The sequence below is a fragment of the Fundulus heteroclitus genome, chromosome 16, assembly GCF_011125445.2.
Source record: "Fundulus heteroclitus isolate FHET01 chromosome 16, MU-UCD_Fhet_4.1, whole genome shotgun sequence".
Lineage (NCBI taxonomy): Eukaryota > Metazoa > Chordata > Actinopteri > Cyprinodontiformes > Fundulidae > Fundulus > Fundulus heteroclitus.
Genome location: NC_046376.1, coordinates 16,767,053 through 16,779,592, shown reverse-complemented (window position 1 = coordinate 16,779,592; position 12,540 = coordinate 16,767,053). Strand labels below are relative to the sequence as shown.

The 12,540-nt window shown below is 40.2% G+C and overlaps 2 protein-coding genes across 2 annotated transcripts in view; both read right to left on the bottom strand.

The window, feature by feature from the left end:
* Nucleotides 1–907: 907 nt before the first annotated feature.
* On the bottom strand, nt 908–12,270 carry LOC105932013 (myosin heavy chain, fast skeletal muscle). Its single transcript, XM_036147899.1, has 41 exons — nt 12,220–12,270; nt 11,916–11,970; nt 11,599–11,822; nt 11,354–11,497; nt 11,091–11,247; nt 10,956–10,983; nt 10,751–10,862; nt 10,575–10,667; nt 10,425–10,488; nt 10,216–10,314; nt 10,023–10,126; nt 9,805–9,943; nt 9,596–9,714; nt 9,348–9,497; nt 9,092–9,262; nt 8,677–8,983; nt 8,363–8,439; nt 8,194–8,281; nt 7,993–8,110; nt 7,767–7,890; nt 7,538–7,674; nt 7,130–7,385; nt 6,425–6,667; nt 6,135–6,311; nt 5,893–6,038; nt 5,714–5,804; nt 5,233–5,622; nt 5,025–5,151; nt 4,829–4,947; nt 4,513–4,709; nt 4,247–4,430; nt 3,987–4,152; nt 3,767–3,891; nt 3,369–3,677; nt 3,087–3,290; nt 2,871–2,996; nt 2,578–2,748; nt 2,342–2,446; nt 2,162–2,257; nt 1,931–2,062; nt 908–1,017 (listed from the first exon to the last, which is right to left on the bottom strand). Exons 3-41 carry the CDS (start codon nt 11,800–11,802, stop codon nt 1,000–1,002), a joined length of 5,817 nt encoding a protein of 1,938 aa, XP_036003792.1. The 5' UTR covers nt 11,803–11,822; nt 11,916–11,970; nt 12,220–12,270; the 3' UTR covers nt 908–999.
* LOC105931996 (myosin heavy chain, fast skeletal muscle) overlaps nt 11,006–12,540 on the bottom strand; it is a 32,454-nt gene continuing 30,919 nt past the window's right edge. Inside the window, exon 43 of the mRNA XM_036147901.1 lies at nt 11,006–11,019. Coding sequence (XP_036003794.1) covers nt 11,012–11,019 — 8 coding nt within the window. The 3' untranslated portion in view covers nt 11,006–11,011. The remainder of the gene's footprint in view (nt 11,020–12,540) is intronic.

Below are 12,540 nucleotides of genomic sequence, written 5' to 3'. Positions count from 1 at the left end.
GATATTTTTAAAAGCTGTTAAAGTGTGATAAAATATGACAAACATGCCTTGCGAAGAGGAGGCTGAGAAGAAACAGTGTTACATTTCACTTTAACTGGAACATTGGGAACCTGAGGAAACCTCTTTATAGACCTGACAAACCCCTAATCTAAATGTAGTTTTAGTGTTGAAACAAAAGCATTTGTGATTTTTATTTTAACACAATCTTGTTTGTAATGTTTTACAAGATTAGTTGCTACATGTTACAAGAATGAATGTAATTTGGTGTCTGTGTTTTTTTTTCTTTTTGTTTACCTAAACTGAACTAGCCAAAAAGGATACTACTAACCTTCCTCATGGCCTTCACAGCCATGCCCTACAACATATTTAGCAAGGTAATTGAATTAGTGTTTCATTGAATGTGAACCTAAGGCAGTGCTGGAAATAAGGGCAGTTGCTTGAGTCTGTTACACGATACTGTCTTAGCAGAAACTGTCTTTAGATGCTTTGATGGTCCCTCTCTGACACTTGTCTTTAAGACTGCTTAAGTCAACGTCTAAAATATCTTGCCAAACTCATGTGCAACTGCGTAGTTTAAAATGTTTATCTAAATTAGTTCAGCCACTGAAGACTTCTGTCCTTTTTGCAGTGTAATGAAGATTTTCTGGAAAATGCAGCAAACCTTCATTCCCTTGAGCCCCTTTTAGACATATATAATTTATACTTTTAGCCTGTAAGTGTTTTTTAAGTTTCATTGATGCCTTTGAAATATTTATTTTTAATATCATAATTATTCTAGCCATGCCAAACATCTTTTCATGCTTGCTTCAAAGGTGGTTCATTTAGAGGAGGACTGGTATACCTCATTTCTTTCATGAGCTTTATACATTGAACGGAAGTTGTTTTTAAAATTACCAAAAACCAAAAGTACAGCGAATAAAGTATTTTATTTTGCACAAGTTACAACAGAATTTTCATATTTTATGAAGTCTGTTGAGTGGTCCTTCAGATGTTTTGTTCTTACTCAGCAGCATCAGACTGAAAGAGAGAAAATTAAATAAAAGTCATTTAATTGACAATATCCATATCAGTTTACAACACTTGGGTCGTTACTTGTATGTCTGGCTGACATGACCTTTGATGTGGGCCCAACTACTTTTCAAATAAGCCAGTCAACACTGTATAAATGAGCTCTGTTGGCAACAAGGACTTATCGTAAATTTAGAGCACAGTTAGGATTCCAGTTGAGTTATAGTGACTTCCGCATTACTTAACTCTCAAAGCACTTGAGCCAACAAGCAGCTACAAATGTGGTAGCTGGAGTCCTGCAATGACTACTGGATTACAATAAGGCAATTGTCATTCCAGATCAGTGTCTCACATTTCCAGGCATTCACTGGCACATTTAAAAACAAAATAAAACATTACGACACAGGCTTCGGTTGGGCTAGGTGCTTTCATTGCCAGTGAAGCACAATGACAATTATAATTTTGCTTTATAGTTAAAAAATGTATGACTTATAAAAATATATAAATATTACAGTTGTCAATTTTTTTTTAAATTCCCAACTCAGTTGCATATTTCTTTTAACCTGAGTATGCTATTTTTAATAACTATACAGTATTAATTTATTACTTCTAAATTTGCCCTTGCTGTGCAACCTCTTATTTAATTTTTGTTTTTACGTTGGTGTGTATCTGCATAATTTTATTTGCTCGCTTTGCCGCGGGTACACCTGAATTTCCGCGCTGCGGAACACTAAAGAATACCTTTATTCAATTATTTTATTTTCTACTAAAAATGTGTGCACTAAATATTACTTCAGGTGTCAAGAGAAAGGTTAAACTTTGCTGTTAGCAAAATTTCCCTCACTGAATTATATTGAGAGATAATAAATGGTTAAAACTTTATTGATGTGAAATTAGCTGAGATTATTGTCTTAATAGGTACCTTTCCAACATCACGGCTCTTGGCTCTGAGCTTGTTGACCTGTGACTCAGCAATATCAGCACGCTCCTGAGCTTCCTCCATCTCATGCTGGACCTTCCTGAGCCTGGACATGTGGGTGTTGGCCTGCTCCTCCTGAAATCGAATGATTTCATAAATTTAATTCACGAACAGTTATTGATTAATTTTGTGGCTTAATACTCAAAACATTGGCTGTACAAGTATTTCACTTACAGCCTCCTCAGCCTGTCTCTTGTAAGCCTTCACTTTGAGCTGCAGCTTGTCCACCAGGTCCTGAAGTCTGGTAATGTTCTTCTTGTCCTCCTCAGTCTGCAGTCATTACAGATTTTTACTTATGTGTTTTTAAAAAAAAGTGATCATTGCATTAAGTGGAAGTAAAATTAAATTACACACCTGGTAGGTCAGCTCCTTTACTCTCCTCTCATATTTACGGACTCCTTTCACAGCATCAGCTCCGCGTCTCTGTTCACCTTCAACTTCAGTTTCCAGTTCGCGGACCTATTATGTTGTAATAAAGAATTTTCTTTTATCAGATGTTTGGTTTTAGATATGGAAACATATAAATTATGGGATGCAAATAGTTTTTTTATTCTTAAATTGAGATATTTAAAAGCTATTGCAGTTCATACCCTCTGCTCCAGTTTCTGGAGCTGCTTCTTGCCACCCTTCATGGCGAGGTTCTCAGCCTCATCCAGGCGGTGCTGCAGATCCTTGACTGTGACTTCCAGGTTCTTCTTCATCCTCTCCAGGTGAGCACTGGTGTCCTGCTCCTTCTTCAGCTCCTCAGCCATCATTGCAGCCTGAAACATTTGTTGGTCTTAAGTTTTGGTTAAAAGTATTTATTACCTGGTTTTAAGACCTAAAACCAGGTAATAGAAATAAAAAGGGATGATATTGGATGGTTTCTGATACGTAAACTGACATCAGTGATAGCCTTTTTGGCCTTCTCCTCAGCATTTCTTGCTTCCTGAACAGCATCGTCCACCTCACCCTGAACCTGGACCAGGTCTGATTCCAGCTTCTTCTTGGTGTTCAGGAGGCTGGTGTTCTGTGTATTAACAGAGGTGAGAGATTTTTAGTCAGCATGTTTTTCCAATCTTTGATAGCCTTGCATTTCGAAGAATTAACAAAACCCGACCTGAGAGTGAAGCAGTCCAACACGCTCACTGGCATCAACCAACTCCTGCTCAGCCACTTTACGTGCTCTTTCTGTCTGCTCCAGAGCGGCTCTCAGCTCCTCAATCTCAGCAACCATCAGCCCATTCCTGCGCTCCACCATGGCCACTTGCTCCTTCATGTCCTCCTGTCCTCTGACGGCATCATCAAGGTGCAGTTGGGCATCCTAAAGGCAACGAAAATTTGTCCATCAGAAATATTTTTCTCTAAAACTTTTTAAATTGTGTTTTACCACTAAACTTACCTTGAGCTGTCCCTGGACGTTCCTGAGTTGCTTCTGGGCCTCAGCAGCCTGCCTGTTGGCGTGGCTCAGCTGGATCTCCATCTCGTTCAGGTCTCCCTCCATCTTCTTCTTGACTCTCAGGGCATCATTCCTGCTCCTGACCTCAGCATCAAGAGTGCTCTGCATGGAGTCAATCACCCTCTGGCTGTTTCTCTTGATCTGCTCCATTTCCTCATCCTTCTCTGCCAGCTTCCTGTCAATCTCACCCTTGACCTGGTTGAGCTCAAGCTGGACACGGAGAATCTTGGACTCTTCATGCTCCAGAGTGCCCTATAAATAATTTGAAGTGCTGTCAATGAAAAGTTTGTAGGAAATTTGACACACCCACACACATGTATATATATTTAATATAAGATTACCTCAGCTTCCTCCAAAGCTGTCTGGATTTCTGCTTTTTCTGTTTCCACAGTCTTTTTAGCTTTCTCCAGCTCATGGATGCTCTTTCCAGTCTCACCAATCTGTTCAGTCAGGTCTGAAATCTCCTCTAAAATAGTCAGTAAAAATAAAGACATATTTGTTATGCAAAACAATTTTGCAAAAATTGAAATCTGACATATTTTGGAAGGTGTAGCTGCATACGCTGCAGGTTCTTGTTCTCTCTCTTCATGGTCTCCAGCTGATCCAGTGCCTCTTCATAGGAGTTCTTCATCTTGAACAGCTCAGTGCTCAGAGAACGAGCCTCCTTTTGGGCTCCTTCCAGCTCAGCCTGGCTCTCCTCATACTTCTGCTTCCACTCTGCCAGGACCTATAAATCCATGGATCAAGTCATTCATTCTTGGCCTTAAACACAATGTCTTTCCTTGGGTTAAGCTGATGTTAGATCCAATAACAGCATTTACCTTGTCAAAGTTCCTCTGCTTCTTGTCAAGGTTGGCAGCCAGAGAGTTGGCTCTCTCCACATCAATCATGAGGTCCTCCACCTCACCCTGTAGCCTCTGCTTGGTCTTCTCCAAAGAGGCACACTTGGAGTTCACAGCCTCAATGGATTCCTCAGCCTCCTGCAAGCGCTGGGCAAGCTTTTTCCTGTAGTGAAGATGTGTGTTTATTGTTAGAAACAAATAAATATTACATGGAATTTCACCAAAAGATATTTATTTTGACTCACTTGGCCTCTTCCAGCTCCTCAGTGCGCTGGATGGCATCAGTCTCATATTTGGACCTCCACTGAGCCACCTCACTGTTGGCCTTGGACATGCCTCTCTGCAGCTCAGCCTTGGCCTCCTGCTCCTCCTCAAACTGCTCTCTGAGCAGATCACAGTCATGGCGGGCTGACTGAACAGCATGGGCCAGGGCATTCTTGGCCTGATATACACAAAGTTGAGAGTTGAAGGATTTGTCTATTGACCTCATCATACATTACAATGATGAGTAAAACCTTCATTTGTCTGTTTAACTCAAAACTAAATAGTAAACTTTCATACCTTGACTTCCTCCTCAATGTGTCTCTTGAGCTCCTCAATCTGCTGAGTGAAGGCCTGCTTGCCTCTTGTTAGCTGAGAAACAAGAGCTTCTTTCTCCTCAAGCTGGCGGCCGAATTCCCCTGAGAAGTCACACATTAATTATTTCTGAGATTTCTTTAAACAATGCAAGACACTGGTTTTAGTTCAGGTGAATTACCGTTCTCTGTCTGGAGTCTTGCTTTCTGTGCATTAATGTCATTCAGCTGGCGGACATTCTCATCGTTTTTAGATTTGATTTCGCTCAGTTGGTCCTCAAGAGTTCTGCACATTTTCTCCAGATTGCCCTGAAGCCGTAAATAATTGATTTGATACTGGCACATTTAAGAAATATGCTGTTTCTAAAGGTTTGAAAATTGTTCTCTTACCTTAGCCTTGGCAACTGCTTCCATGTTGCTGGACAGGTCATCAATCTCCATCTTGTACTCGCTCTTCTCCTTCTCCAGCTTCTGCTTGACGCGCTGCAGGTTGTCTATCTGCTCTCCCAGCTCAGCAACGCTGTCGGCCTGCTTCTTGCGAAGAGCCGCTGCAGTGGCTTCATGCTGGAGGGTGGCTTCTTCAAGGTCACGGCGCAGCTTCTGGAACTCAGCCTCACGCTTCTTGTTCATCTCAATCTGAGCAGCTGTGGCTCCACCAGCTTCCTCAAGCCTCTCACTGATCTCTTCAAGCTCCCTGGAAAGGTCAGCTCTCTGCTTCTCTACTTTAGCCCTAGCAGCCCTCTCAGCCTCAATCTCCTCTTCGAGCTCCTCAATACGAGCCTAAAACCCGAGTAAATCGAAGTAATATTAAGATCACTTGAAAAAAGTGTAACCAATTCAGCCATGTGCACTTAATTTTAATCTTTCTTGCCTGGAGCTCCTTGATCTTCTTCTGAAGCTGAGCTCCAAGGGACTGTTCATCCTCAATCTTGCTAAGAAGTTGGCTGATTTCAAAGTCCTTCCTGGAAAGCAACAAATAACGTGGAGTTAGTTTTGTGATTTGACACTAACATGTGCTATTGTTCAAAAATAAAGAAAGTCTGCATTTACTTCTTGATTTTCTCCTCAGACTGCTGCTTGTCATTCTCCAGATCCATGATGGATTCCTGGGCCAGTTTCAGATCTCCTTCCAGCTTCCTCTTGGCTCTCTCAAGGTCCATACGGAGCTTCTTCTCTTGTTCCAGTGAGCCCTCAAGCTATACCATAGTAGGTTGATTCAATATGAGCAATTAATACAAAGATTAGTTTATATCTTTGGCAAACGTACGAAGCAAAATAAACAATTTTCTTACATCATCCACTTGCTGTTCCAGCTTTGTCTTGGCCTTGGTCAGAGTGTTGACTTTGTCTTCCTCTGCCTGGAGATCATCCAGTGTTTGCTGGTGGGCCTCTTGGAGGGCTTTCTTCTCCTTGGTCAACTTGGCAATGGCCTCATCCTGAGTAGCCATCTCCTCTGTCAGGTTTTTCACCTAAAGGTTGAATTGGATATACACATTTGAATGAACACATAAACTTTGTAGATTTCATTCATCCTGTAAATGGGTGTATTGTGCTTTGATAATGGTGCCTAATCGATGCAAACCTTGTTTTCAGTGGCATGTTTCTCCTTCTCCACTTTAGCCAAGGTGAGCTCCAAGTCATCAATGTCCTTCTTCAGCTCAGAGCATTCATCCTCCAGCTTCCTCTTCTTGGCAGTCAGTTCTGCATTGATTTCCTCTTCATCCTCCAGTCTCTCAGTTGTCTCCTTGAGTTTGGCCTCAAGCTGGATCTTGCTCTTAATCAGCCCTTCACACCTTTCCTCAGCATCGGAGAGGCTCTCAACTTCCTATGAGGTGTTGTAAGTAGAGTTGACATGAATACAGTTCTTTACTAACAGTGTTGTTGTTTTTAAATAGACCAAACATGCATAACAGTAATTTTTACACACTCTGTGGGTATAGTGTCAAAATTAAAGCTGTATGGTTGATTATGGATTTATGTAAATAGATGTTCAATATTGACACCTTCAGAAAACAATGGCCTAAGATGTTTTTTGCAAAACTGATTTTTTTTTTATTTCAATTGTGTCCTCAGGATGCTGGCTACTTATTGTGAAATTGTCTGGATCCACTGTTTAGGAGATCATGCAATTCCAGCCCTGTTGTATAATGGCCTAGGTCATTAGTGTGACTTAGGGTGTATTGTTTTTTTTTTTTTTGTTTTTTTTCCCCCTGATGAACCAGGGGAAAAAATTAAATAGCTCCTCATTTTAGGAAGGTGACGGTATGTGAGTTTTTTGCCTACTTACTGCAGCTACTTGGAGCTGCAAGTCATTCTTCTCCTGGAGTAAGGAGACCATTTTCTCCTCCAGTTCCTTCTTCTTTGCCAAAGCATTTGCCAAGTCTGTTTTCATCTTGTCATAGTTCTCCTTCATTTGCATCAACTCCTTCTCAGTCTCAGCACTCTTCAGCAGAGGCTTGATCTTGAAGTAGAGGTTCATCCATGGCCAGTTCTTGACATTCATGAATGAACGGATGTTGTATTGGATGCTATAGATAGCCTCTCTGAAAACATAAGCACAAACATTTTGCAATAAGTATTCCTATAAAAGATTTTCAGTTTTCTAAACAACAAACCTTTTTATAGGACCGTTGTGTCTTGCTCTAAATTACTGAGTAATGTTTTCATATTTTCATCTGACTATTTTCTACTATACCTCCTCTCCATCATCTTCACAAACTCCTTCCTCATGAGGTAACCTCTGCAGAGAGCCTGAACCATTCTGACCAGTGAAGCCAGTCTTTCATCTCTCATCTCCTCAAGGGTACCCAGAAGACCAGCTTTGAAGAACACCTACGTTGTGATAGCAAAACGTATTGCTTGTCAGAACACATTCACACTAAGGACATTTTTAAAGCTATGCCATTATTATTGGTCAAACATACCTTAGTGTGTCCAAACATGTACTGTGTGTGGTCCACATCAATGGAGCCCAGCAGCTTCTCTGAAGCTTTCTTGTTGTCAATGAACTGTCCCTCAGGGATGACGCTGGCATTCAATACTTTGTATCTAAGAGGTAGATTTTAGTGCCATTTAGATAAAATTACATTAATTTTAATGACTTTTATTAAAATGAACGAATATTCAACTCATATTTAAAACTGCTCTCACCTCTGCTTGAAGTCACCGTAGAGGATTCTGCTGGGGAAGCCCTTTCTGCAGATTCTGATGCCCTCCAGCACACCGTTACACCTCAGCTGGTGGATGACCAAGAAGTTCTCCATAAGACCTGAGGATAGAAATATATTCAGTCAAAAATAATTCAACAGTTTCTCTAAATATTGCAATGTAAAAACTGAGTGGGCTTCTTACCTGGGGTCTTTGATTCATTGGGAATCAGGCAACGCACAAAGTGGGGATGGGTGCTCCTCAAGTTGGTCATCAGCTTACCCAAGTTCTCCTGTAGATCAGCATCATGAAACCAGTCTTCAGTTTATTTGTAATATTTTTCTCACAATATACTTTATGAAAGTTTACATACCCTGAAAAGAGCAGACACGGTCTGGAAGGAACCACCCTTCTTCTTGCCAGCTTTCTTTCCACTAGCAGCAGCCTCAGCTAAAATTGTAACATGATAATACAGTAGTATTACAATACAGTGTAATTTCTTCAGATGTTCCTGCTAGATACTAGGTTACTTCAAATGAAAAACAAAATACATCTTCCAATATTTGTTTTCTGGACCACTAATCAACAGTTTTATAACATCTATCATGCTGTGTGGCTGCAGAGTTTTCCACTTGATAGATTGATCTAATCAGTTTTGGTATATCTACCTATTTAATTGGTTCTTACCCTCAGCTCCTCCATGACTAGCATAAAGTAAGCACAGCAGTTTGTTTGCAGACTTCTGGTACAGCTGAACCACTGAATCGTTCAGTGGGTCCTTGTTCTTGTCCAGCCAGCCAGTGATGTTGTAGTCCACTGTACCAGCATAGTGAACCAGGGAGAAGTGAGCCTCAGCTTTGCCCTTTCCAGGTTTTGGCTTTTCAAAGGCCCTGTTCTTGCCAAGATGCTGATCGATCAGTTTGTTCTTGAAAGTTGTGTCAGAGGCTTTGGGGAACATGCACTCCTCTTCAAGGATGGAGAAGATGCCCAATGGCTGAGAACAATTAACAATTTAAATTAGAACATGAATCTCAAATGATGGTTCAAATACATATAAAAATATGAGAATGATTCCTTTATCTTGACCATCACAACTGCTCACCTTCTCAATAAGCTCAATGCAGGCAGCCAAGTCCATACCGAAGTCAATGAACTCCCACTGAATGCCTTCCTTCTTGTACTCCTCTTGCTCCAGGACAAACATGTGATGGTTGAAGAACTGTTGCAGTTTCTCATTGGTGAAGTTGATGCAGAGCTGCTCCAAGCTGTTGTACTGTATCAATAGAAAGTTACTGGTTTTATAGCAAATTAGGACTATCTTTATTAAAAGGAATGGTTCATGGTTTTTCTTCACTCACATCGAAGATCTCAAAGCCAGCAATATCCAAGACTCCAATAAAGAAGGCTCTTGGCTGCTTTGTGTCCAGCATCTCATTGATACGGACGACCATCCACAAGAACATCTTCTCATAGACAGACTTGCACAGAGCGCTGACAGCATTGTTGACCTAGAAGTAGAAATTATCAGTTTTATGTGATAAATTAATGTATAACAACAGTTAGGATACGTTTTTATACCATAGCATCACATATGGGTTTAAATTACCTGTGGGACGGTCTGACCTTTGGTGACCATCTCATTTCCAACTTTGACTCTTGGGTAGCACAGAGCCTTCAGCATATCAGCTGAGTTCAGACCCATGAGGTAGGCGATTTTGTCAGCCTCTTTTAGGAAAGAAACATTACACATGGTCAGCATTTTTAGAACTAATCTCTTACTCTACTGGATGAGATTGGTGATATTTCATGAATTACCCTCAGTGCCATCAGGTTCAGCCTGCTCCTCACGCTGCTTCTGCTTGAACTTCATGGCACCATGATGCATCACAGCACCGGTGAGCTTGTAGATGTTAAACTTCTCATCAGCAGTGAAGCCCAAGATATCAATAGCAGTCTGTGTAGAGAAGACAGCTTTAAGTACATTACATGGGTTTTAAGTAAGTCATTATCAAAACACATAAATGTTATTTTACATCTGTTGCGATGAACTCCTCCACATCATTGATGCTCTTGACAGTGATTTCACCCTGGCTGATCATTGGGAAGTCATAGGGGTTGGTGGTGATCAGCAGAGCATCTGAAACAATGAACACAAAACACTGTAGATCTTTTTGTTTTATAGGAAGCATTTTTCTAATTTCAGAGTGAAAGTATTTGGTCATTTACCAATGAGCTCAGGCTTGTGGCCTGTCATCAGCTGATAGAAGATATGGTAGCTCCTCTCAGCAGACAGCTGGAAGGTGACACGGGACTTCTCCAGCAGATCTAAGAATTACATGAATACAAGTACAAACTTTGCTAAGCATTTTATGCTTTAAAGTATAAAAAAGTTAAATATTACTGTAATTGTTACTAACATTACATATTTGACTTACATGTTTCAATATCAGCTGAAGCCAGCTTTCCACTAGTACCAAAGTGGATCCTGATGAATTTACCCTAAGCCAGGTTACAAGTATATGTTAGATTGGATATGAAAGCAAGCTTTAAGCATCAAGAAACATTTTATCATGGTCTTAACTTACAAAACGGGAAGAGTTGTCATTCCTGACTGTCTTGGCATTACCATATGCCTCTAGCAGAGGGTTAGCAGCAACAATTTGATCCTCAAGGGAGCCCTGCACATTTACAATTTTTAATATTATTAGAATGCACCAAAATATGCACAGTTTGAACCTTTCTTCTTAAAACCGATAATCACCTGCATTTTGCTAGTGGGTTGTGGGTCCTTTTTGCCACTCAGAGCTGCAATTGTTGCAAAGTACTGGATGACACGTTTGGTGTTGACAGTCTTGCCAGCACCGGATTCTCCGCTTGGGTACAAGAGACACATTTTCAATTCTCAAAATCATTTTTTACAATTTATAAAAGAATGACCTATTTAGTTTTTGCAGTAGCCTACTCACGTAATCAAGACAGACTGGTTCTCACGATCTGAAATACAAACAAATATTTTTTAGTCTTACTGTGCTCTATGATATATCTCGGCATATGCTCACATTTTATTTTGCCTCTAGTAACCACTTGTAATGTTGTCCTACCTGTGAGCATGAACTGATAGGCATTGTCAGAGATGGAGAAGATGTGGGGTGGAGCCTCAATCCTCTTCTTGCCTCTGTATCCTTCTACAACAACAGCATCATACACAGGAAGCCACTTGTAGGGATTGACGACCACGCAGAACAACCCGGAGTAGGTCTGTGATTGTAGAAAGCATAAATAATATTTTACCAATACTTTTATACACAGAAACATCTAAACTAAACATGTGTTCAATACCCTTGGTACTAAAGGGCAAACTCACGTAGATCATCCAGGATGCAAAACGGTCTTTGAGGTTATACAAGACACAAGGCTCATTGAGGTGAGTCATCATGGCCATGTCCTCAATTTTGTCGTACTTTGGAGGATTCCTGGGGTGGATGTCATCCTCTTTGACTGTGAGGGTCTAACAAAAGCACTCTTTTGTATCTTATGTTTGCATCCCATAAGACGATGGTAAAAAAAAACTGTTACAAAAGGAATGTTCAATGAAACAAATCTACCTACCTTTCCTCCGTCTGTTTCAACAGTGGCTTTGCCACCCTCCTTCTTGATGAGTTTACACTTGACATACAGTTCCTCAGGATCCACCACAAAATAGGCGGTTTTGGCATCAAAAGGAGTAGTCTGGGCCTCAATCCTCTCCTTTTCTGACTTCCGGAGGTAAATGGCCGCCGGCCCATACTGCTCCATTTCAGCGTCCGTGCTCATGGTGGCACTTTTAGTGGAGCCTGAAATGTTCACAGATAACCTTCAAAATTAATAAGAAATCTTTAATAATAACAAAAAAATATTAACGTGCCTTTTTGGACGTGACTGCTTACCTTACCACAGGATCCTGACTGAAAACCACAGATGTCTTGTGCAAACTCAAAGACGCTATATAAAAAGATAATAGCCTAATTTAAAAAGTTTTTATATGATCTCTGATGTATATTGATATTTTATTGGATTTTTAAAAAAATCAGTTTGAGGATTTGGATATTGCTGTGTTATTTCAAATTCAATTAAATTTCAAATATAATTTATTGATCCCAAAGGGAATTATATTTACCAATATATATAACTAAAACTCTGCAAACCTGAACAAAATGTATATCTACATTATAAACAATTGACTGCTCTCACCTGAGTCAGATGCCTTCCAGTTGGCTCGGGCATCTAGAGCTGCTGCTTATATATGCTCAAGTGTGTCTACTCAGCACAAGGGGCTTGCTCAGTTTGGTAAAGCACAAAACGCTCATCACCTCTTCACTTGGCAGAGATGTTGTATGTAGGGGTAGTCAATCTTTAAATGCAATCATGCCATGCTTTTATGTATGTACATAATTAAATAATTTCCTAAAATAAACAAACTGAAACGATAAATTAAAACAATACATTTAAATAAACTAATTTGAATAAATTAATGAGTAACACATATAGACATTTTTATTCAAAACTTAAAAG